At 45.3% G+C, this 26,541-nt stretch overlaps 1 protein-coding gene across 1 annotated transcript in view; it reads right to left on the bottom strand.

Moving 5' to 3' along the window:
• Positions 1-26,541, bottom strand: part of CFAP47 (cilia and flagella associated protein 47) — a 533,433-nt gene that overhangs the window by 453,297 nt on the left and 53,595 nt on the right. Inside the window, 6 exon segments of the mRNA XM_032618881.1 lie at positions 22-285; positions 2,910-3,071; positions 10,676-10,979; positions 11,062-11,309; positions 15,435-15,634; positions 18,255-19,319. Coding sequence (XP_032474772.1) covers positions 22-285; positions 2,910-3,071; positions 10,676-10,979; positions 11,062-11,309; positions 15,435-15,634; positions 18,255-19,319 — 2,243 coding nt within the window.

Raw genomic sequence — 26,541 nt, 5'->3', positions numbered from 1 at the left:
TAACGTGTGGTCCTCCCTCACGGTCCCCAGTTCTCACTCAGGGGAGGGTCTACGGTTCCTCCCTCTGCTGACCCATCACACCAAGATGCTGACTTCCCTGTGAGTTCCGAGTGGGGAACTGATGGGCACTTCTGCCTCACATCTGTGCCCGGGGGCGCCTCTAGGAACGACAATGGAGAGGGACTCCGCGCCGTCCCCGCTGGCACGGGGTGGACTTCCCCCCCACAGTCCTCAGCATCTTCTCCGTGAGTCCTGGCAAATCCCGGAAATCCTCCCTCCGCTGATCTGAGTTCGCTTGCATTACATTAAGATTCTCACCTTCCTGAGATCCCCGAGATGAAAGAAAGGGTGAGCCACTGCCAGTCACCCCCGTCCACGCCCTCCCTGGGTTGGTAGCAGGGGCTGGACTCCGCGGGACCCCACTGTTGCGGCATCGTTGGCCTCTTTCGCCCTCACTCAGACGGCATCTACGCTCCTCCCTCAGCCCACCTGAATCTTCTGGCCTCAGATCAAGGCCCACATCTGCCTGGGTCCCTGGGGCCCGAAGTGAGGGGTGACACATCAGGCTACCTCTACCTGGGGTTTCCCAGGGCTGAGGGGGTTGGGAGTTTGTGGGCCCCCACTGCTTTGGGTGGGTGTGCATCTACAACATCCCTCAGTGTCCTCACCCTGATGCACAGCAGGACTTGGACATCCTCTGTGTCTTGACTTGACGTCTATCCCCTCATACGAAGGCCCCCAACTCCCCGAGACCCGCTAGAAAGAAAACTTTGTCTCTCTAGCTACAGCTGTGTGTGGACTTGCAATGCTGACAGGCAGGAAGAGATTCTGTGGCCCTCACTATGGTGGTGTAGGTGGCCCCCTCCATTCTCAGGGTCCTCTCCTTGCTTCCTGGCATCACCTGGAAATCCTCCGGCTGCTCACCTGAGCCCATACTCCCATCAAGGAGGTTCCTCACCTCCCTGCCATGGTCCGGGAAAACGTGAGTGATATTCATCAGGTCACCATGCCTGAGTCTCCCTCCCAGGTCTGAGAGTAGGGATGAGATTCTACGTGGTTCACTTCTTTCTGGGTGGGGCTCCCTCATGTTCACTCGGTGTTACCACCTTGACTCTCGTTAGGAACCAGGCTTCTTCCCTATGTTGAATGAGGCCTCTCTCATTAGACCCAAACCCTGACGTCCCTGAGACCACCCTTGGAGGAACTGAGAGGGCAATTCAGCCTGAGAGCTCTAAACCTGGCTTCCCAGGGCGAAGGCAAAGGTGGCACTTTGTGGGGTCTCCTCTGTTCTGGGGGAGTCGGCTGTCTCATTCCTCACATAGAATTTGTGCCTTGACATCGATCGTGGCCTGGGACTCCTCTTCTTCTGCTGAACCGGGCAGCCAGCCCTTAAACCAAGGCCCTCATCTCCCTCAGACCCCACAGGCAGAAGTTAGGGGGCACCTGAGCCTGCCAGCTCTGCCCTGGGCCTCCCGGGGCTAACGGCAGGGGCGGCATGAGATGCAGCTCTCTCCACTGTGTATGGAGCAGTCTCCATTTCCTCACTCAGGATCTTCACCTTGACTCTGCACCCTGCCTGGGACTTTGCCCTCTGCTGATGTGAGCCCGTGACCGTCAGAAAAGGTCCTCATCTTCCTGGGACCTGAGCTTACAGTCAGAGCGAGCCTCATTCTGCCAAAGCTGATCTGGGGCTCGGCTACGCCTGGTAACAGCAAGGGTGGGACTCTCCGACCCCACTGTTCTGGAGTTGGTGGCTCCCTCAGTCCTCATTCAGGACTCTGGCGTCCAGTCCGGGTAGGGTTTGGGATTCCTCCCTCCACTGACCCGAATCTACATGCCTCAGGCCGAAGCACTCACCTCCTTGAGTAGCTAGAAGAGAAGTCGGGGGCTCCACATCCCGGCTACCTTATCTGGGGACTCCCAGGTCTGAGAGCAGGGCTGCTGACTTGTGCAGTTCCCTGTTTTCACGAGAGGTCTGCTTACTAACACTGATGGTCCTACCTCTGCTTCTTTTAGGGCCAAGTCTCCTCCCTAAGCTTAATGGGGTTGCCTTATCTATCTATCTATCTATCTACCCATCCATCCATCCATCCATCCATCCAACTACCTGTTGTTTTACATTTCACACCCATTACGCATTTACTTCGTAACTGGTAGTTTGTATCTCTTAATTGTCCTCACCTAATTTCTCTCCTCCCCCCAACCACGTTTGCTCTCTGTATCTATAACTGTTTCTGTTCTGTTGTTTGTTCATTTGTTTTGTTTTTCAGCTTCCACGTGTAAGTGAAATCATACAGTAATCATACAGTTTTTCTCTGTCTGACTTATTTCACTTAGCGAACATAACACCCTCTTGGTCCACGCCCCCGCCCTTTCTTTTTGGCCGCACCATGTGGCATGTGGGATCTTAGTTCCCCTACCAGGGATCGAAGGTGCGCCCCCTGCAGTGGAAGCGAGGAGTCTTAACCACTGGACCGCCAGGGAAGTCCTGCCCCCTTTCCGTAAAGGCCTTTCTCTACCCGAACGTCCCCTAGCCCCCAACCCCACTTCCCACCCCAGGCAGAAATGAGGGGTCCTCTCAGCCTGAATTACTCTAGAGCATCGCACGGGTGAAGGCGGGAGGGGGCCCCGTGCAGTCACGCCTTTCGAAAGGAGGGACCCTCGTCAGCTCTGAAGGTCCCACTTTTCACCTGCTGGGGACAAGACTACACCCTTTGCCTAAGAAGCCGCCCCCTCTAGACAAAGGCCCTCCACTCTCTGAGGCCCTCCAGACGGCAACTCCTCTGGCATATAGGTCAGATCAGGGTCCCACGCTGCTGATGGCAGGCAGGGGCGGGAGGCGGGGGGTCACCTTTGTTATGGGGGGAGGGGGGAGGGAAGGTCCCTGCAGGCTACATTCAGGTCCTCACCGTGGCTCCGGACGAGTCCTGAAAACCCACGCTCGGACGAACAGACGCCGCGGCTCCCGCTCGGGCTCCTCGCTCGGGCTCCTCGCTTCCGAATCGGAAATCCGGGGGAGCCGCATCCGGCGCTGCGTGGGGTATCCGAGGGCTGACGGTAGGGGCGGGACTCTGTGGGGACGCCCACTGTTCGGGGTTCAGCGGCCCCTGCGTCCTGCCGGTGCCGTCTATCAGAGCCCGGGACCCCTCCCTCTATGGTCCCGGGTCCTCCAGCCTCCGAACCAAGCCCTCACCTCCCCGAGGCCCTAGTGGGGGGAAGTCAGGGCGCTGCTCCGACCACCTCTGCCTGACAAGGCGGGCGCCACCCTGTGAGCCTCCCTCCTTAGGGGAGAGAACCCCTCATTAGCACTGAGGGTCCTCACCTTGACTCTGGTTATGGCCAAGACGTCCCCCTCTGCAGAACTGGAGTCTGATCCTGCAAGATGAGGCCCTTCCCTCCCTGAGATCACACGGGTGGAATGAGGGGATGACTCAGCAGTAGCTCTTCTGGGTCTCCCAGGGCTAAGAACTGTACAGAATTCTATTTGGCCCCCTCTGCTTTTGGGGGGTCCCCTCATAACACTCAGCATCGTCACATGAATTCTTGTTAGGGCTCAGGTCTCTCTCTCTCTCTCTGCAAAACTGAGGCCAACCCCATTAGACAGAGATCCTCACCTCACCGAGACTTTCCAGGCTGAAATCAACCTGACATCTATGGCCAGAGCTTCCTGGGGATGACAGCATCAGAGATTTTTCCGGGGCCTCCTTTTATGCTGTGCGTGCTACCCGCAGTCCACATTCAGATCCTCACCTTGACACATGATCGATCCTGTAACTCCACTCTCTGCTTTCCCGAAGCTGCTTGTCTTACATCAAGGTCCTACTCTCGTAAGAATTCCAAGTGGAAAGTCAGGTTGATCCTCATATGACCATAGTCCATTGGGGCCTCCAAGAACAGGCAGCAGGGATGCAACTCTATAGGACCTCACTGTTCTGGCTGGGTCCTTCCATGATTCCTCACTCAACATGCTCACTACATCTAACAAAGCCTGGCACTCCTCCTTCTACGGAACTGAGGTCACTCTCCTTAGTCTTTGGATAACTCCTATATTCAGGGGTGACTGTCTCCTCGGTCCTCATTCATGGGGGTTCTTATATCAGCTTCTGTCTCTTGATTAAAGGCTTCCTGGGAAACGCATATCCCTACAAACATTTGACCGGTTACCCTATTGCAAATCTTGGGAGAAAATGGGTCTCTGTCCCGAAAGTGATGTAAGATTAGGAAAATACAGCACAAATTAAGGAACTCAGGACAGACGTTACGCTGTCAGAGAAAAAGAGCTGATATATTCCTTCTCTTCACCAGCCAGACTTAGGGTAGTTCTAAAATATTTACTTTCTACATAGAAGGATAGAGCCAGATAATCTTGTAAGCCCCTGATCATTTGAGGGTATCTGATTTTGCACATGCAGATGATCATATTGCTACCGAGCATTATCTCTTTCTCTCCTTTATTCATATCTCTTGTTTATTTCGGTATTCGTACTGCTGTGGGTATGTATTCCAATCCAGTGTTTTGGTCACAGAGTCCTTCTTCTCATCACTCAAGATAACATTTTGAAGTGGTAGAAGACAGTGAATTAACTGACTCATGATCAGCCTCAGGCTGGGAGGAGTGGAATGGCGCGAGCTCTGGACAAATTCAGACCAGAGGTCCAGTCCCAGCCATGTGACCTATTAGCTGTGTGAACTCAGGTCCATCACCAAGCTCTGTGAGCCTCAGGTGAAGTGGCTTTGTTAAGCCCTATTTTGCAGGGCTAGTGGCATGCAGGTAATGTATGTAAAACACCTGGCACAGCGCCTGGACCACATTGAGACTTTACACAATGTCTGTTTTTACCACGATTATGATTATTTTGGCTGCAGACGATACCACCCACCCTGAAGGAATTTTTAAATCCAGGAGATATCAGAGAATATGTGGCATTCTAGGACATGGAACACCAAATCAGTCCAAAATGCTGTTTACAAAGAATCTTTAATTTCCCCAATAAATCAAATATGAAAATTATATTTTCCTTCCAACTGAATGAAATTCAAATATTCTAGAATTTGCTTCCAAGACTAACTCTTTCTTCCTTCCAAGCTGCCCTTTCATCTAAACTAAACAACCCCTATCGTCATTAATTTTACCGTCACCGAAAATCTACACCTCTCGTAGACTTTGCGGAATTACAATCAAAAAAAAAAAAAAAAAAGAAAAACTGAATGCGAATGCCCTTTTAATAGAATGGGCTCTGACTCCTTGTCCCCCAGCAAAGAGTATCAGCCCACTGGCTTCTGAGTTTCCAGTTTCAGACTCCTGTCACCTTTATTTCAAAGACACTCCTTGGAGATGACGTGCATAAAACACCTAGGTTGTGCACTGTGTTCACCTGCACTGGGACAGGAGCACGGGGCACGTTCCATCCCTGCCCCGGGTGGAGATTTTTCTCTGGTTTACTCATGACTTCAAAGTAACTGTTAAGGGCACTTTTCCATTCCAGGCTTAAGTCTCTCAACTCTGAGACCCACCATCTGAGGGTCTGGCCCCTGTTCCGTGTTTCCACAGCCTCACTGGCTGGCTCACCATACGGCCTAACTTAAAATTATCTCCCACTGCAGGACTTTTATATTGTCCTAAAGTCTCAAAGTGCCTTGCATCAGGACATTTACACTAGACTCCTCATGAGGAACCCCTCAGCCCCCACTTCTTACCCCTTATTTTTATTGGGCCTTTAGATCTTTGTTCACCAGCTGCTTTCTATGAATGCTGCTCTTAGACTCTAGAATTCTACAGGCAGGGGGTTGGGTCTATGTTTCTTAGCATCCCCAGTACCATCCAAAAGCCTTCTGAAGAGCAGACGCTAAATTGATATTTGAACAATTAAAGATCAGGGCTCCCCTGGTGGCACAGTGGTTAAGAATCCTCCTGCCAATGCAGGGGACACGGGTTCGAGCCCTGGTCCGGGAAGATCCCACATACTGCGGAGCAACTAAGCCCGTGCGCCACAGCTACCGAGCCTGCGCTCTAGACCCCGCGAGCCACAACTGCTGAAGCCCACGTGCCACAACTACTGAAGCCCACGTGCCTAGAGCCCGTGCTCTGCAACAAGAGAAGCCACCGCAGTGAGAAGCCCACGCACCGCAGTGAAGAGAAGACCCACTCGCCGCAACTAAAGAAAGCCCTTGCAGCAACCAAGACCCAACGCAGCTAAAAATTAATAAATTAAAAAAAAAAGAGCACGTGTGCAAGAAGGCAAAATACTGTGATTTCACTTCTCCCACATTCTTAAATAAGCGAATCCAGGTATATATACTTCAATTTTACAAAGAAAGACTAAAAGGAATAAAACAAACAAGAAGTGAATACCTCTTCGGATTTTTTTTTCTGTATCTCATGATCACACAGACTTTACTGTGGAATAATTTCCTTTTTCACAAAAAATCCATATTCCAATGTTCCGAATGACAAGAAATGATTCAAGGATTTCCAGTTTGCGTTACATAATACCAAAATTCTTATTTTTCAACCTGATAAGCTGCACTAAATGCGTGAGTCATGTCATTAATAAACTTAAACTCTGAAGCTAAACACATCTTTAATTGAAAGGAACAACATCTAAAAATAGAAAAAAGAAAAATCTCCGATCTGTGCATATATGTCTAGGAACACAAATATATTATATGTTGTGTTCCCAGGAGCCACACCTTGGCCCTCCACTAGTCGGAAGACTGACTGCTTTCTTTAAATACAATGTGAAGTATCTGCTCAGCCTTCACTAGGGACCGGAGGAGCCTTGGGACATGCCCTGGAACACCCACTGGCCAGCGTAGCAGTATGAGCCCTGGCTGCAGCTCTGGCTCAGGCTCTCTCTTCCTCATCTCTCAAAGCCTCTTCATACCAGGATGGGAAGGCACTGGGCTTGGTATCATTGACATTAGCCCCAAACTCACACATTCTTTTATATATCTATATCCATAACCATCCTGCAAGCACCCCATACTAGTTTACAAAGATCATGCTCATTCTTTTTTATAGCTACACAGTATAGTGCTCCACTCTGCGAATATACCACGTTTTTATCAATTAATATATTCACGGACATTGCAGTATTTTCACATCGTTGTGGATGTGTCTTCGGGGTTAATTTCTGAAAAGTTGGAGTTACTGGCTCAAATGTAAATGCATATTTCCTTTTGTTGTATCGCCAAATTCTGTTTATGTTCTAATCTCATTCTTTGACGTGTAGCTGTCCAGCTACACGTCAAAGAATGAGATTAGAACATTCTCTAACATTACATACAAAAATATACTCAACACCAATTAAAGACCTAAATATACGAGTGGAAACCATAATGCTCCTAGAAGATAACATGGGTGGGTGGAACACTCTTTGACATAAATCATAGCAATATTTTTTTGGATCTGTCTCCTAAAGCAAAGGAAATAAAAGCAGAAATAAACAAGTGGAATATAATTAAAGTTAAAAGCTTTTGCACAGCAAAGGAAACCATTGACAAAATGAAAAGACAACCTGTGGAATGGGAGAAAATATTTGAAAATGATATGCTCAATAAGGGGCTAACATCCAAAATATATAAACAGCTCATATAACTCAACAGTTTAAAAAAAAAAACAAACAAATAACCCAATCGAAAAAATGGGCAGAAGACCTAAACAGACATTTTTCCAAAGAAGACATACAGATGGCCAACAGGCAAATGAAAAGATGGTCAACATCATTAATCATCAGATAAATGCAAATTAAAACTACCATGAGGTATTACCTCACACCTATCAGAATGGCCATCATCAAAAAGAACAGAAATAACAAATGCTGGCAAGCACGTGGAGATCTGTACACTGTTGGTGGAAATGTAAATAGGTGTAGCAACCGTGGAAAACAGTATGGAGGTTCCTCCAGAAACTAAAAATAGAGCTACCATATGACCCAGCAATTCCACTCCCGGGTATGTATCCAAAAGAAACAAACAAACAAACAAAAAACAACAACCCCACCCCCTCACTAAGTTGGACGGTCTCCTTCAGGTTCTCGATGGTTCTCTGAGCCTGAGGGTTTCCACCGCTCATCTACCCTTCCCCTCAGCTTCGTCTACATGCCTCTGACCCCACCCTCCCAGTCCAACCTCTCTGTTTAGTAAGAAGGTGCCTGTGTCTGGCAGAGCCAGGATACGATGAAGAGACAGTCCTTCCCAGCTGCCCGGATAATCAAGAGTTTTGACCGGATCTTTGAGCACACACCAGGACTGTGAGGGGCCAGAGGAAAAGCACAGACTATGGTGCTGAAAGGGATTAATAAGGAACTTAGTGATTTGGCCCGTGACCCTCCAGCACGCTGCTCTGCAGGTCCAGCTGGGGATAATATGTTTCACTGGCAAGCCACAATTATGGAAGCTAATGAAAACCCATATCAAGGTGGTGTATTCCTTTTGACCATTCATTTTCCTACAAACTACCCCTTCAAACTACCTAAGGTTGCATTTGCAACAAGAATTTATCATTCAGACATTAACACTAATGGCAGCATTTGTCTCAATATTCTAAGATCACAGTGGTCTCCTCCTTTAATTGTTTCTAACGTTCCTTCATCCATTTGTTCACTGCTATATGATCCAAACCCAGATGACCCCCCCCAGTGCCATAGACTGCATGGATCTATAAAACAGAGAGAGAGAAGTACAAAAGAATTTCTCAGGAATGGACTCAGAAGTATGCCAGGTATGATACCTTAAAGTCAGAATAACCTGCATTATAGCCAGAATAAACTTAAATTACTGTTAAAAAAAGGAAAAAAACACTAATTCGAAAAGATGCACGCACCCCAATGTTCATAGCAACATTACCGACAATTGCCAAGATGTATATACCACATCTTCTTTACACACACACACACACACACACACACACACACAATGGAATACTAGTCAGCCATAAAAAAAGAATGAACTTTTGCCATTTTGCAACAACATGGATGGAGTTGGAGGGTATTATGCTAAGTGAAATAAGTGAGGTAGAGGAAGAAAAACACTGTATGATACCACTTATATGGAGAATTTCAAAAATAAAGCAAACTAGGGAAATATGACAGACTCACAGATATAGAGAACAAACTAGTGGTTACCAGTGGGAAGAGGGAAGGGGGAGGGGCAGGGGAAGGATAGGGGATTAAGAGATACAAAATACTATGTATAAAATAAATAAGCGGGCTTCCCTGGTGGCGCAGTGGTTCAGAGTCCGCCTGCTGATGCAGGGGACACGGGTTCGTGCCCCGGTCTGGGAAGATCCCACATGCCGCGGAGCGGCTGGGCCCGTGAGCCATGGCCACTGAGCCTGCGCGTCCAGAGCCTGTGCTCCGCAATGCGAGAGGCCACAACAGTGAGAGGCCGGCATACCGCAAAAATGTTAAATAAAAATTAAAAATAAATAAAAATAAATAAGCTACAAGGATATATTGCACAACCAAGGGTATATAGCCAATATTTTATAATAACTGTAAATGGAATATAACTTTTAAAAATTGTGAATCACTCTGTTGTGTACACGAAACTTATAAAATATTGTACACCAACTATACCTCAATTAAAAAAGATCTACTCTCTTAACAACTTTCAAATATACAATACAGTATTATTAACTATAGTCGCCATGCTGTACATTACAACCCCAGGACTTCTTTATTTTGTAAATGGTTTGTACCGTTTGGCCATTTACACCCATTTTATCCATCCTCCACCCCACACCTGTGGGAACCACCAATCTGTTCTCTGGGTGTGTTTTTTTTTTTTAATTTCCACATATAAGTGAGATCATATAGTATTTGTCTTTGCCTGTGCCTCTGTGTTATTGCAAATGGCAGGATTTCCTTTTTTTTTTTTTAAATGGCTGAATAATATCCAAGGGAGAATGAGAGTATGACTGTGTGTGTGAGTGTGTGTGTATCACATTTTCTTTATCCATTCATCCATTAATGAACACTTACGTTGTTTTCATGTCTTGGTTATGGTAAATAAATGAATATGGGGGGTGCAGATATCTTTTCAAAAAAGTTGTTGTTCTCTTTTCCTTCAGATAAATTTCCGGGAGTGGAATTGCTGGATCACACGGTAGTTCTATTTTCAATATTTTGATGAACCTCTATACTGTTTTCCATAGTGGCTGCATCAATTTACAGTCCCATAAACTCATATTTTCTTGAATAATTTAAGCACATCCTAAATGCAAAAGGTATATATCTTTTCCTAACTTTAAAAGGTGTATATCTTTTAAATTTTGGAAAAGGAAGACTGAATGGAGTACGCCAAACCCATAGGTGAACAATTTTAATTTGTTTTCTCTATCTTCTTATCCTATTTTACTGTGGAGTTCTTTCACATTACCAAGGATATCCCTATTCCAATTCCATGCAGTCTTGTTCTGGATCCCATAGATGATTTAAAAATTTTCAATTTGTATTTCAAAAAACAAAATTCTTACTTCTAAATCTGATAAAGAGCAATAAGTGTGTGACCCATGTCATTCATAAGCTTGCTCTGAATCCAAATAAACTTTCTTTTGAAAAGAAAATCACTTGAAAATTACCAAAAAAATAAGTCAACAGGAATTTATGCATATCAGGAACACTGGTTAACAGGCTTTTCCAACCACAAAGTGAAGAATCGGCCTCTATCTCACTCGGGGTGACAGGAGCGACTGGATGTGGCCCTGGAATGTGCACTGGCCGTGGCAGTAGTGCCAGCCCTGACTGCAGCCCTGGCTCGGGCTCTTTCTCCCTCATCTCTCAAAGCCTCTTCATACCAGGCTGGGAAGGCAGTGGGGACCCTATCATCGACCTTGGCCATAAACTCCAGGACTCTCATCTTGCCGGTTTCAGCTTGGGCTCTCGATCGCTGTCGCGCATCTGATGATACACCAGGTATTTTCCTGCACCAAATCTTCTGTGATAACCTTCCTGGGCTCCACCAAGATGAAGTGCCTCCTTCCATCAAAAACACCCAAAATATTCAAGAATTCCCAGATCTCCTCCTCAGAGGCACGGTCGCCATGCAAGAAGATCACACCGAGGAGAGGCATCAGGGGCCCATTCTTCCGAAACCGTCCGCCACTGCTCCGACGCCCATCATCGGTGAGATCTAGCTTGCTGACAAGGGCATAGGAATCACCACCCGGCTTGACTTCCTTCAAGTCAAGGCCGCAGACCAGTTCCATGTGCTCAGTGGCTCTCCTTAGGATCTCAGGGAATTGTTCCCTGTACATTTTGTTGACAACCTTCAGCGTGTCTACCTTCATGATGGGCTCTTTTATATTTCTGCAGTAGGAATTGCATCAACATCCCTGCCTTCATGGTTAGAAGGTCCTTCCGTAAGCTCTCAGTGGAGGTTGAGGCTTTAGAGCGACGTGCACTTTCTCATCTTGGCTCTTGACATCTTTTTCAGACATTGTGCATGAAACAGCTGAGAAGTAACCATGGTGGATGTGGATCTCTGAGGCTCCTAGGAATGCCAGCCACAGGGGAGTCCAAGGAAACATCCCCAAAACAGGAGAGGAAGAGAAGGGGGGCTCTTCCCTGCTGAGTGGTTTGAGCACCCTGGAGATCCTGGGTCTCACCCCGGGCATGCTGGCATTTCTCACGAGCACTGAGTTCACTCTTGTGACCCTAGGGGATGATGAGTGTGATCAGGAACAGCAGGCGGGAGTGTGGGTGATGCCCGCACTTGGAGGAGGGAGGAGGAGGGGGAATGCGATGGTGTGAGGACCTTCAGCAGGGAGATTCCACATAAGCTTTAACCAAGTCCACCTCTGCAGGTTTCCTTGAGGGCACCGCCCTAGGACTCTGCAGGGCTCTTGTTCTCCTGGTCGACCTGTCCCTGAGAACCCAGTGGAGAAACGGTGAGCCTTAGGCTGCAGCCTGCCTGCCCTGTGTTTTACTGACTAGGGTGACAGCATGGTTGATAGTGGGGCCACTTGTGTTTTCAGTGTAGGGGTCTTCTGTGTTTAGCTTCAGGATTATCATGACAGCTCTTGGCAAGGCCTGGAAACTCCCCTCTCTGTTACTCTAAAGTTGACACCCCAGAGCTCTCCAGGACCCACAAGAAGGAAGTGAGAGGGGCACCTCAGCCCACCACTCTTATCAGGGGGAACCCAGCAGTTAAAGCTCTGTGGGTACCTCTCTGTCCTGAGCTTGTTAGACCCTAAGTCATCATTTGGAGTCCTCACTTGGATACCGCACAGGGTCATGGACTCTTCCTTTTGCTGACTAGGGGCTGGACCTTCAGACCAAGGATCTCACCTACTTCCAGAACTCATAAAAAATGGGATGGGGATCCATGAAAGAAATAATTGATAAGCTAGATTTCCATTCCCTTAAACTTCTAATCTGCAAAAATACACCATCAAGAGAACAAGAAGATGAGCTACAGTCTCAGAGGAAATATTTGCAAAAGACAGATCTGATGAAGGCTTTTATCCAAAATATACAAAGAACTCTTAAAATTCAATAAGAAGGAAACTAACAACCCGATTAAAAAAGTGGACCAAAGATATGAACAGATACCTCACTAAGGAAGATATACAGATGGCAAACAAGCATATGAAAAGATGCTCACCATCATGTACCATTAGGGAACTGCAAATTAAAATTACAACCAGAAACCACTTCGTGCCAAAATCCAGAGGACTGACAGCACCAAATGCTGGTGAGGATGGGATTTAACAAGAACGCTTTCATTGTTGGTGGTGATGCAAATGGTATAGCCACTTTGGAAGCCAGTTTGCAAGTTTCTCAGTAAACTAAACATATTCCATACTGTCGGTGGGAATGTAAATTGGTCCAGCCACTACGGGAAACAGTATGGAGGCTCCTCAAAAAATCAAAAATAGGGCTTCCCTGGTGGTGCAGTGGTTGAGAGTCCGCCTGCCGATGCGGGGGACGTGGCTTCGTGCCCGGGTCTGGGAGGATCCCATGTGCCGCAGAGCGGCTGGGCCCGTGAGCCATGGCCGCTGAGCCTGTGCGTCCGGAGCCTGTGCTCCGCTGCGGGAGAGGCCGCAGCAGTGAGAGGCCCGCGTACCGCAAAAAAAAAAAAAATCAAGAATAACATGATATTATCGGCAATCCCACTACTATCCAAAGGAATTGAAATCAGGACCTTGAAGAGATATCTGCATTCCCATGTTCACTGCAGCATTATTCATAATAGCCAAGCTATGGAAGCAACCTAAATGTCCACCGATGGATGAATGGATAAAGAAAGTGTAAAGTATACATGCAACGGAATATCATTCAGCTTTAAAAAGAAGCTAAAACTTCTCCAGCTATGACAGCGTGAATAAATCTAGAGAACGTTATGTTCCAGTGAAATAAGCCAGACACAGAAGGACAAATACTACATGATGTCATTTATATGAGGAATCTAAAATAGTCAAAGTCAGAGAAGCAGAGAGTAGAGTGGTGGTTGCCAGGGGCTATGGAGATGGGGAAACTGAGAAGGTTTTAATCAAAAGTTACAAAGTTTCAGTTACGCAAGGTAAATCCTAGGGATCTACTATACAGCATAGAGTTTACAGTTAAGAATACTATATTGTACACTTTCTAACAGGTTAAATCTTATGGTAAGTGTTCTTATCACACACACAAAATAAAAAGGGTGGGAGGAAACATTTGGAGGTCATAGATATGTTTATGGCATAAACTGTGGTGACTGATAGTTTCACAAGTGGATACTTATCTCCAAACTCATCAATTTGTATACATTAAATATGTACGGTTTTTGTACGTCCATCCTACCTCAATAAATTTTTTTTAAAAAAACCAACTAAACATACTCTTACCATACAATCTAGTAATCATGCTCCTTGGTATTTACCAAAATGAGTTGGAAACTTACATCCACACAAAAACCTGCACACCGATGTTTATAGCAGCTTTACTCATAATTGCCGAAACTTAACAGCAACAGAGGTGTCCTTCAGCAGGTAAATGGATAAATAATGGAATACTGTTCAGTGCTAGAAATAAATATCAAACCATGAAAAGACATGGAGCAACCTTAGACGTGTATTACTAGGTGAAAGAAACTAATCTTAAAAGGCTACATGCTGCGTGATTCCAACTACATGACATCCTGGAAAAAGGCAAAACTATAGAAAAAGCAAAAAGACCAGTGGTTGCCAGGGGTTGGGGGCAGGGAGGGATGAATAGAGCACAGAGAATTTTTAGGGTAGTGAAATTACTCTGTATGACACTATAATGGTAGATACAAGTCATCATACGTTCGTCGGAACCCACAAAGTGTACCACACCAAGAATGAAGCCTAACGTAACTCTGGACTTTGTGTGCTAATGATGTGTCAATGTAGCTTCATAGATCGTAGCAAACGGCCCACTCTGATGGGGGATGTTGATAGTGGGGGAGGTGTGAGCTGTGTCGGGGAAGAGGGTACATGGGAACTCTTTGTACTTTCTGCTCCATTTTGCTGTGAACCTAAAACTGCTTTAAAAAAAAAATAAAGTGAACTAAAAAAAAAACTGATGGGGGGTGGTGGTTGTTGCTCAGCCTCACACCCTTCCCTGGGGATTTAAGTCTTGAGTGCAGGCGCAGGGCCAGTTTTCCCCTCTATGCAAGAGTGGGTGGGCCTCTCAGTCCTCACTCAGTTTCCTTGATTTGACTCCTGGCAGGGCCTGAGGCTCCCCTCTTTCTCGACCTGAGGACATTTCTTCAGAGAAAGGCTCTTATTTCCCTGAGATCCAATAGGAGGAGGTGAGGGTGGCCTTACTTGGCCACACCTGCCATGCCATGAGTGACAACTGTATCAGGCAGGTTGAGACCATATGATGGTGATCCCACTCGGGGTTCTAACTCAGTACCCTAAATCTGACTCACGTGAAGGCCTAAGACTCCCCCCTCTGCTGCCCTGGGACCTCCCCCTCAAACCAAGTTCCTCACTTTTCTGTGATCCCCGAGAAGGATATGAGGCCGTCTCTTCCTGACAGTTACACCAGGATCTGTCATGGCAACAGGGAGGATTCTGTGAGGTCTCCGCCGATACGGGTTTGGTGGGCCCTGAACTCTTCTCTCTGCTCACCTTCCTCCTGGCTCACCTTGGAAATCCTATCTCTACTGACCTGAGTTGGCCAACCTCAGGCCAAAGTCTTCACTTTCTCAACCTCTTACGTGGAAATCAGGTTCAGCCACATCTTGCCAAGGCTGTCTGGGGACTCTGAGGGCTGACGGCAGGGTCAGGAGTCCACGGGGCACACTGTTCGGGGGTGGCAGGTGTGCTTCCTTCATTCCTCATTCAGGGTCCTGACCACCACATGTGGCAGAGACTGGGACTCCTCCCTCTACTGACCTGAGCTCATCCTCCTAGGTAGGACTCACAAGTCCCTGAGAACCCTGAAGAGTAACTGAGGGCATGCTCAGGCTGACAACTTTGCCTGGCATGTTGCTCTCCCCAGGCCACCCGTAAGGGGCCCTTCATCGTGGCTCCCGTTTCTTGATTAAAGGCTTCCTGGGAAAGGGCCCATCCCTGCAAACTCTTGACTGGCTTCCCTACTGCAAACCCTTCAGAGACTGGGTCTCCGTCCCAGGAGTGATGTGAAGTAGGGAAGTTGTAACGCAAGGCAGGATGGATGTGCTGTCAAAGAAAAAGAATACATTGGTTTTTCCCTTCTCTTTACCAGCAACACTTAGCCTTTTATGTAACTTCTCTTTGAATAGATTTAACTTCCAAATGCGAAGGGCTGTCCAGCATGATTTTCTGAGCCCCTGATCTTTTGAGGTTATCTGACTTTGGATATGTAGATGATCATACTGTGACTAAATAATCTTCCCCTGCTTTCTTCACCCTTTTCAACTATTTTGATACGCTTATTGCTGTGCTTATGTATTCCCATCCAGTGTTTTGGGCACAGAATCCTCCTTTTTATCACCTGAGATATATTTTGTAGTGAGTGAGAAGTAAGGTGAATTAAGGAACACAAAGTTGGCCTCAGGCTGGGAGGAATGGAAAAGTGTGGGCGTCAGACTTAGTTAGGCCAGGAGTCTAGTTCCAACACTGTCACTTAACAGCTGTGTGAAACTGAACACATTACCAAACTCTGTGAGCCTCAGTCTTTTCATCTGTGAAATGGGCTTGAGAAGCTCTGCCTTGGGGACTGATAGAATTTATATAGTGCCTGTGAAGTGCCTGGCCCATTGCCTGGCCAGTACTGAGACTTTCAAGGATGCCAGTTCTTACTATGATTAATTTGTCCCCTGGAGTTTCAACCCACTACACTGAGATTTAACTCTCAATCCAGGAGATGCCAGAGAACAAGCAGGGCTCTAGGGCAAAGAAACCCCTATCAGGCAAAATCCTGCTTAGCAAGGAAAACTAGTATTTCCCTGTCAAGAGTGTGTCATTCGAGGTCAACATGAGGCAGACTTCCTCAGTAGATGCAACACGAAGCTCTAAAATGTTTCACGGACCTAAAACTTACCTCCCTCTCAGTTGCCCTTCTTTATAAACCACTCCCACTTTCATTCATTTAACCACCCACGAATATCTACTCCTTGCCTAGAGTTTGCCAAATTACAATCAAGATAACTTAATTTGAATGATTTTTTTTCGTGGAGTGGGCTCTGGCTCCCCCAACTAGGGCAAAGAGTGCCAGTCCAGTGGCTTCTGGGCATCCCCCCTCAGGGGAGTACCACCCTTATATCTCAGAAACTCCCTGGAGACATGACAGCGTGAATAAAACATCTAATTTGCATAGTGCTCACCTGCACTGGGACAAGAGCACAGGACACATTCTATTCCTGCCTCAGGTGATTTCTCTCTGATTCACCCACAACCCCGAAGTACAAGGAGACCTCGAAGATATTGCAGGTTTGGTTCCAGACCCCCAAAATAAAGTGAATAGCACAATACAGCGAGTCACAAGAACTTTTTGGTTTCCCAGTGCTCTTATAAAATTTCTGTTTACACTATACCGCAGCCTATTAAGCATGCAATAGCATTATGCCAAGGAACAATGTACATACCTTAATTAAAAAATACCTTGCTGCTAAAAACTGCTAACCATCACCTGAGCCTTCAGCGAGTCCATCTTTTTGCTGGTGGAAGGTGTGAAATACTGTGAGAATTACCAAAATGTGACACAGAGACATGACGTGACAATACCTTGTTGGAAAAATGGCACTGAAAGGCTTGCTGGAAGCAAGGTTGACACAAACCTTCAATTTGTTAAAAAAAGAAAAGAAAAAGCACTATCTGTGAAATACAATAAAGCAAAGCGCAACAAAATGAAGTGTGCCTGTAACTGCTAAGGGCAGTTTCCCATTGCAGGCTTTGTCTTTCAACTGTACGGCCCACCATCTGAGGGTCTGGCCCCTGCTCAAAATTATCAGTCTCATCTAGCCCACCACGCACCTAACTTGTAATTACCTCCCACTGAAGGACTTACATTTTTCCCAAGGCCCACCACTGCCTTGCATCAGGGAATTTACATTTGACTGCTATCATGCGAAACCACCCCTCTCCTTTCTTATCCTGTCTTTTCATTTGTCCTTTTGGTCTTAGAGTATACATCACCATTTTCTTTATATGATAGCTGCTTCTCGGCTCTATAATCTTATGGTCAGTGGCTAGGTCTTCTTCTTCTCAGCTCTCACAGTACTAGCAAGGAGCCTTCTAAAAGAGCAGATGCTCAAGTAATGTTTGGGGAATAAACGAGCCTGTGAGCATGAGGTCTAATTTATTATGATTTAATTCTACATTTTTGAATGAGCCAAGCACATACTGTTATTTCTAATTTTATAAAACAGAGAGTAAAAGGAATTAGTAAACCAAATATTGACCATCTTACTTTTTCTATACTATACTACATACAGTATACTATACTATACTACATATACTTAACTTTTTCACATTTTCAAGGAATTGCATATTGCGATGCCATGTTATCGTCCACCAAATTACTAAATAAGATGGAAGTTTTCCCAATATGTTTTACAAAACAGCAAAACTCTTATTCTTAAGCCTGATAAACAACAGTAAGTATGACTGATGTAATTCATAAACTTACATTCTAACGCTAAATAAAATTTCATTTAGGAGTAACGTTTGAAAAACAGCAAAAAACAAAGACGTATTTCCAAATTCCCCATACAGAACAGGAACACAAAGGTATTATACAGTGTTCCCTCTGTCACACCCAGCCCTACACTACTTGAAATATTGAATGCTCTCTTCAGCCACAAAGTGCAGAATTTGCCTCAGATTCTGTGTGGGAGGAGCTGGACAGAACACTGGAACATCCACTGGCTTGGGCTCTCTCCTCCTCATCTTTCAAAGCCTCTTCATACAAAGACTGGAAGGCACTGGGGACGGTGTGATTGACCTTGGCCAGGAACTCCAGGACTTTCATCTTGCTGGTTTCGGCATGGGCTCTCGGGCCCCACAGGAACTCGTAGCGCGCTGGATCACTGTTGGCCACTTGCCGGTATTCCAAATACTTCAGCTTCACCATATCTTGGGTGATGAGCTTCTTGGGCTCCCCAAATATGAAGTGCCTCTTCCCAGCATAGACTCTCATCTTATTCAGGAATTCCCAGATATTCTCCTCTGTGGCGCAGTTGCCCTTCATGAGGATCACACCCAGGATATACATCAGGATACCGGTCTTGGGTAACCCGCGGCCACGGCTCATGGTCCCATCGTTGGGGAGAGCCATTTTGCTGACAAAGGTATAAGTATGCTTGGTACGGTCGACCTCCTTTAAGTCAACACCAAATAGCATCTCCATGCTGAAAGAAGCTCTTCTGAGGATCTCAGGGAATCGATTTTGGTACTTCTTATCGATAAGCTTCAGCATATGTGCTTTCCTAGCAGGCTTTTTCATTTTATACGTGTGCACCAGGAACTGCACCAACACACTCGCTATCCTCCTTAGAGGGCCTTTTCGAGACCGCACGGCAGAGACGGGGGCCTGAGAGGAACTGTGCTTTTTCTTCATTTGGCCTTTGGCTCCTTTGTTTAATCTCGCGGGAGAAACACCTGCAGGCTTAGTGGTGGTGGCTAGGGCCCTCTGAGGACTCTTGAGAGTGCTACGTGACTTAGCACCCGGCTTTCTCCGAGTAGTAACCCCAGGAGGAGAAGGACATGAAGACGAGGCGGCTCCCTCCTCAGCTGCAGTGGCCTGAGCACCCGTCAGACCCTGGGTCCCGCTTTGGGCCTGGTGGCGTCTCTCACGGGTGCGGAGCTTAGTCTTCTGCCCCCGAGGCATGGTGACTGTGGTCAGGGACAAAAGGCAGGAGCGCAGGTAGGACAGCGGGGTGATCTGGCAGAGATGCGAGAGGATGAGAGGGTGTGAGCACCTACAGCAGGGAGGTACCGCCCTGCCTTTAAGAGGGCCGCTCTTCAGGTTTCCATGTGGGTCCTGCTCTACGAACACACAGGACTCCTGTTCTGATCACCCTGTCCTCTAAGAACCCTGTGGAAATAATTAAAGTGAGCCTCAGGCTGCAGCCTGCCAGCCCTGCCTGGTGCTTACTGGGGCTGAGAGCAGCAGTGGGCAATTATCTAGTCCTTGTGGAGCCCCCTCTACTCTGGAGCACTGGGGTTCCCTCAGTTCATATGCAGGACCATCATATCAACTTTGGGCTGGGCCTGGGCCCCCTCCTCTGTGCTGCTCTAAATTTATACCTCAGACCCAGGTCCTCATCTTCCTGGGATACCTTAAGAAGAAGTGAAGGGGCACCTCAGCCCAGCACCCCTGCCAGGGGGCACCCACAGCTGACAACTCTATAGGACTCTGTCCTGGGCTACTTGGGGTCCTCAGTCCTCATTCATGGTCCTTGCCTTGGCTCTCACCAATCTGATACCATCAGAAATAAAGGAGGGGAAACCCGGGAGCTGTGCAAACAAGGAAGAGAAAGGGAAATCTCTCCCAGCAGCCTCAGGAGCAGCGGATTAAATCTCCACAATCAACTTGATGGACCCCGCATCTGTGGAATACCTCAATAGACAATGAATCATCCCAAACTGAGGAGCCGTGTGGATGAAAGGCTCTTGGTGCTGTGGCCAGGAGTCAGTGCTGTGCCTCTGAGGTGGGAGAGCCAACTTCAGGACACTGGTCAACAACAGACCTCCAGGCTCCACATAATATCAAATGGGGAAAACCTCCCAGAGATCTCCATCTCAACACCAGCACCCAGCTTCACTCAACGACCAGCAAGCTACAGTGCTGGACACACTATGCCAAACAACTAGCAAAACAGGTACACAAGCCCACCCATTGGCAGAGAGGCTGCCTAAAATCATAATGAGGCCAAAGACACCCCAAAACACACCGCCAGACGTGGAACTGCCCACCAGAAAGGCAAGGTCCAGCCTCATCAACCATAACACAGGCACTAGTCCCCTCCACCAGGAAGCCTACACAACCCACTGAACCAACCTTAGCCACTGGGGACAGACATCAAAAACAATGGGAACTACGAACCTGCAGCCTGCAAAAAGGAGACCCCAAACACAGTAAGATAAGCAGAATGAGAAGACAGAACAACACACGGCAGATGAAGGAGCAAGATAAAAATGCACCAGACCTAACAAGTGAAGAGGGAATAGGCAGTCTACCTGAAAAAGAATTCACAATAATGATAGTTAAAGATGATCCAAAATCTTGAAAATAGAATGGACAAAATGCAAGAAACATTTAACAAGGACCTAGAAGAACTAAAGATGCAACAAACAATGATGAACAACACAATAAATGAAATGAAAAAGACTCTAGATGGGATCAATAGCAGAATAACTGAGGCAGAAGAACGGATAAGTGACCTGGAAGATAAAATAGTGGAAATAATTACTGCAGAGCAGAATAAAGAAACAAGAATGAAAAGAACTGAGGACAGGCTCAGAGACCTCTAGGACAACATTAAATGCACCAGCATTTAAATTATACGGGGCCCAGAAGAAGAAGAGAAAAAGAAAGGGACGGAGAAAATATTTGAAGAGATTATAGTTGAAAACTTCCCTAATATGGGAAAGGAAATAGTAAATCAAGTCCAGGAAGCACAGAGAGTCCCATACAGGATAAATCCAAGGAGAAATACGCCAAGACACATATTAATCAAACTGTCAAAAATTAAATACAAAGAAAGCATATTAAAAGCAGCAAGGGAAAAACAACAAATAGCACACAAGGGAATCCTCATATGGTTAACAGCTGATCTCTCAGCAGAAACTCTGCAAGCCAGAAGGGAGTGGCAGGACATACTAAAAGTAATGAAGGAGAAAAACCTGCAACCAAGATTACTCTACCCAGCAAGGATCTCATTCAGATTTGATGGAGAAATCAAAACCTTTACAGACAAGCAAATGCTGAGAGAGTTCAGCACCACCGAACCAGCTTTACAACAAATGCTAAAGAAACGTCTCTAGGCAAGAAACACAAGAGAAATAAAAGACCTACAATAACGAGCCCAAAACAATGTAGAAAATGGGAATAGGAACATACACATTGATAATTACCTTAAATGTAAATGGACTAAATGCTCCCACCAAAAGACACAGATTGGCTAAATGGATACAAAAACAAGACCCATATATATGCTGCCTACAAGAGACCCACTTCAGACCTAGAGACACATACAGACTGAAAGTAAGGGGATGGAAAAAGATATTCCATGCAAATGGAAACCAAAAGAAAGCTGGAGTAGCAATTCTCATATCAGACAAAATAGACTTTAAAATAAAGACTATTAGAAGAGACAAAGAAGGACACTACATAATGATCAAGGGATCGATCCAAGAAGAAGATGTAACAATTGTAAATACTTATGCACCCAACATAAGAGCACCTCAATACGTAAGGCAAATACTAACAGCCTTAAGAGGGGAAATTGACAGTAACACATTCATAGTAGGGGACTTTAACACCCCACTTTCACCCATGGACAGATCATCCAAAATGAAAATAAATAAGGAAACACAAGCTTTAAATGATACATTAAACAAGATGGACTTAATTGATATTTATAGGACACTCCATCCAAAAACAACAGAATACACATTTTTCTCAAGTGCTCATGGAACATTCTCCAAGATAGATGACATCTTGGGTCACAAATCAAGCCTTGGTAAATTTAAGAAAATTGAAATTGCATCAGGTATCTTTTCCGAACACAACGCCATGAGACTAGATATCAATTACAGGAAAAGATCTGTAAAAAATACAAACACATGGAGGCTAAACAATACACTACTTAATAACAAAGTGATCACTGAAGAAAACAAAGGGGAAATAAAAAAATACCTAGAAACAAATGACAATGGAGACACGACGACCCAAAACCTATTGGATGCAGCAAAAGCAGTTCTAAGCGGGAAGTTTATAGCAATACAAGCCCACCTTAAGAAACAGGAAACAACTCAAATAAACAACCTAACCTTGCACCTAAAGCAATTACAAAAAGAAGAAAAAGAAACCACAAAGTTATCAGAAGGAAAGAAATCATAAAAATCAGATCAGAAATAAATGAAATGAAGGAAACAATAGCAAAGATCAATAAAACTAAAAGCTGGTTCTTTGAGAAGATAAACAAAATTGATAAACCATTAGCTGGACTCATCAAGAAAAAAAGGGAGAAGACTCAAATCAACAGAATTAGAAATGAAAAAGGAGAAGTAACAACTGACACTGCAGAAACACAGAAGGTCATGAGCGATTACTACAAGCAACTCTATGCCAATAAAATGGACAACCTGGAAGAAATGGACAAATTCTTAGAAATGCACAACCTGCCAAGACTGAATCAGGAAGAAATAGAAAATATGAACAGACGAAGCACAAGCAGTGAAATTGAAACTATGATTAAAAATCTTCCAACAAACAAAAGCCCAGGACCACATGGCTTCACAGGCAAATTCTATCAAACATTTAGAGAAAAGCTAACACCTATTCTTCTCAAACTCTTTGAAAATATAGCAGAGGGAGGAACACTCCAAATTCATTTTACGAGGCCATCATCACCTTGATACCAAAACCAGACAAGGATGTCACAAAGAAAGAAAACTACAGGCCAATATCACTGATGAAGATAGACGCAAAAATCCTCCACAAAATACTAGCAAACAGAATCCAACAGCACATTAAAAGGATCACACACCATGATCAAGTGGGGTTTATTCCAGGAATGCAAGGATTCTGCAATATACGCAAATTAATCAACATGATACACCATATTAACAAACTGAAGGAGAAAAACCATACGATCATCTAAATAGATGCAGAGAAAGCTTTTGACAAAATTCAACACCCATTTATGATAAAAACCCTGCAGAAAGTAGGCACAGAGGGAACTTTCCTCAACATAATAAAGGCCATATATGACAAACGCACAGCCAACATCATCCTCAATGATGAAAAACTGAAAGCATTTCCACTAAGATCAGGAACAAGACAAGGTTGCCCACTCTCACCACTCTTATTCAATATAATTTTGGAAGTTTTCACCACAGCAGTCAGAGAAGAAAAGGAAAAAAAGGAATCCAAATTGGAAAAAAAGAAGTAAAGCTGTCACTGTTTGCAGATGACATAATACTATACATAGAGAATCCTAAATATGCTACCAGAAAACTACTAGAGCTAATCAGTGAATTTGGTAAAGTTGCAGGACACAAAATTAATGCACAGAAATCTCTGGCATTCCTATACACTAATGATGAAAAATCTGAAAGTGAAATCAAGAAAACACTCCCATTTACCACTGCAACAAAAAGAATAAAATATCTAGGAATAAGCCTACCTAAGGAGACACAAGACCTGTATTCAGAAAATTATAAGACACTGATGAGAGAAATTAAAGATGATACAAATAGATAGAGAGATATGCCATGTTCTTGGATTGGAAGAATCAACATTGTTAAAATGACTCTACTACCCAAAGCAATCTACAGATTCAATGCAATCCCTATCCAATTACCACTGGCATTTTTCACAGAAGTAGAACAAAAATTTTCACAATTTGTATGGAAACACAAAAGACCCCGAACAGCCAAAGCAATCTTGAGAAAAAAAAACGGAGCTGGAGGAATCAGGCTCCCTGACTTCAGACTATACTACAAAGCTACAGTAATCAAGACAGTATGGTACTGGCACAAAAACAGTAAGATACATCAATGGAACAGGATAGAAAGCCCAGAGATAAACCCACGCACATATGGTCACCTTATCTTTGATAAAGGAGGCAGGAATGTACAGTGCAGAAAGGACAGCCTCTTCAATAAATGGTGCTGGGAAAACTGGACAGGTACATGTAAAAGTATGAGATTAGATCACTCCCTAACACCATACACAAAAATAAGCTCAAAATGGATTAAAGGCCTAAATGTAAGGCCAGAAACTATCAAACTCTTAGAGGAAAACATAGGCAGAACACTCTAGGACATAAATCACAGCAAGATCCTTTTTGACCTGCCTCCTAGAGAAATGGAAATAAAAACAAAAATAAAGAAATGGGACCTAATGAAACTTCAAAGCTTTTGCGCAGCAAAGGAAACCATAAACAAGACCAAAAGACAACCCTCAGAATGGGAGAAAATATTTGCAAATGAAGCAACTGACAAAGGATTAATTTCCAAAATTTACAAGCAGCTCCTGCAGCTCAATAACAAAAAAACAAACAACCCAATCCAAAAACAGGCAGAAGACCTAAATAGACATTTCTCCAAAGAAGATATACAGACTCCCAACAAACACATGAAAGGATGCTCAACATCATTAATCATTATAGAAATGCAAATCAAAACTACAATGAGATATCATCTCACACCAGTCAGAATGGCCATCATCAAAAAATCTAGAAACAATAAATGCTGGAGAGGGTGTGGAGAAACGGGAACACTCCTGCACTGCTGGTGGGAATGTGAATTGGTTCAGCCACTTATGGAGAACAGTACGGAGGTTCCTTAAAAAACTACAAATAGAACTACCATATGACCCAGCAATCCCACTACTGGGCATATACCCTGAGAAAACCATAATTCAAAAAGAGTCATGTACCAAAATGTTCATTGCAGCTCTACTTACAATAGCCTGGAGATGGAAACAACCTAAGTGCCCATCATCGGATGAATGGATAAAGAAGATGTGGCACATATATACAATGGAATATTACTCAGCCATAAAAAGAAATGAAATTGAGCTATTTGTAATGAGGTGGATAGACCTAGAGTCTGTCATACAGAGTGAAGTGAGTCAGAAAGAGAAAGACAAATACCGTATGCTATCACATGTATATGGAATTAAGGGAAAAAATGTCATGAAGAACCTAGGGGTAAGATAGGAATAAAGACACAGACCTACTGGAGAACGGACTTGAGGATATGGGGAGGGGGAAGGTTAAGCTGTGACAAAGCGAGAGAGAGGCATGGACATATATACACTACCAAACGTAAGGTAGATAGCTAGTGGAAAGCAGCCGCATAGCACAGGGATATCCGCTCAGTGCTTTGTGACCGCCTGGAGGGGTGGGGTAGGGAGGGTCGGAGGGAGGGAGACGCAAGAGGGAAGAGATATAGGAACATATGTATATGTATAACTGATTCACTTTGTAATAAAGCAGAAACTAACACACCATTGTAAAGCAATTATGCCCCAATAAAGATGTTAAAAAAAAGAAAAGAAATAAAGGAAGGCTCACACACACCTGACTTCCATACCTGGGCTACCCAGCGCTGCAAGCAAGGAGGGGGACACTCTCTGTTGTCTCCTCTGTTTGTGGGTGAGTGGTATCATCACTGTTCTTTCAGGGTCCTCACCCTGACTCCTATAAAGCCCTGGGTCTCTTCCCTCTGCAGAATTGGGGCTATTCAATTAGTCCAACACCCTCACATCTCTGAACTCTCCAGACACATGAGAAGAGTGCTTCAGCTTGACAGGTACTCTTGGTTTCTACTCAGAACACGGGCAGAATTTATGAGACCCTACATTTTAGAGTCGGTGTTCACCTTAGTCCTCTCAGGTCTCTGACCCGAACTCTGTGTAGGACTTAGGACTCCTCCCACCAATAACCTGGCTAGTCCAGCCTCAGAGCAAAGCCCTCAATTCCCTGAGTCCCTAGAGGGGGAAGTCAGGGTCCTACATATATGACTGCCCCTGGCTGGAGCCTCCCACAAGTGTAGGGGCGCTGCTTTGTGATGCCACCCCTAAATGGGGAGAGGCCCCCTCATCAGTACTTAGGACCCTCACCTTCACCTCAGTTAGGACCTAGGTATCCTCCATCTGCAAGATGGAGCTACTCCCTAGACCAAGGCCCTCCCAGCCCCGAGACATTTCAGGCAGAACTCAGTTTGATGGCTCTGTTGGGGCTTCCCAGGGCCTACAGCAGCAGCGAGACTTTGTGCAGTTTGTTACGGGCCGAGTGGCACCTCTCACTCCCCACTCAAAGTCTTCACCTTGACTCCAGATCAGTACTGGAATTTTCTCTTGGCCGGCCGGAGGCATGGCCCTCAGATGAAAGTTCTCACTTCCTGGAACCTCTGAAGCCGAAGTTAGG

This window comes from Phocoena sinus, chromosome X (assembly GCF_008692025.1).
Source record: "Phocoena sinus isolate mPhoSin1 chromosome X, mPhoSin1.pri, whole genome shotgun sequence".
Lineage (NCBI taxonomy): Eukaryota > Metazoa > Chordata > Mammalia > Artiodactyla > Phocoenidae > Phocoena > Phocoena sinus.
This window is presented reverse-complemented; position numbering and strand designations above follow the sequence as displayed.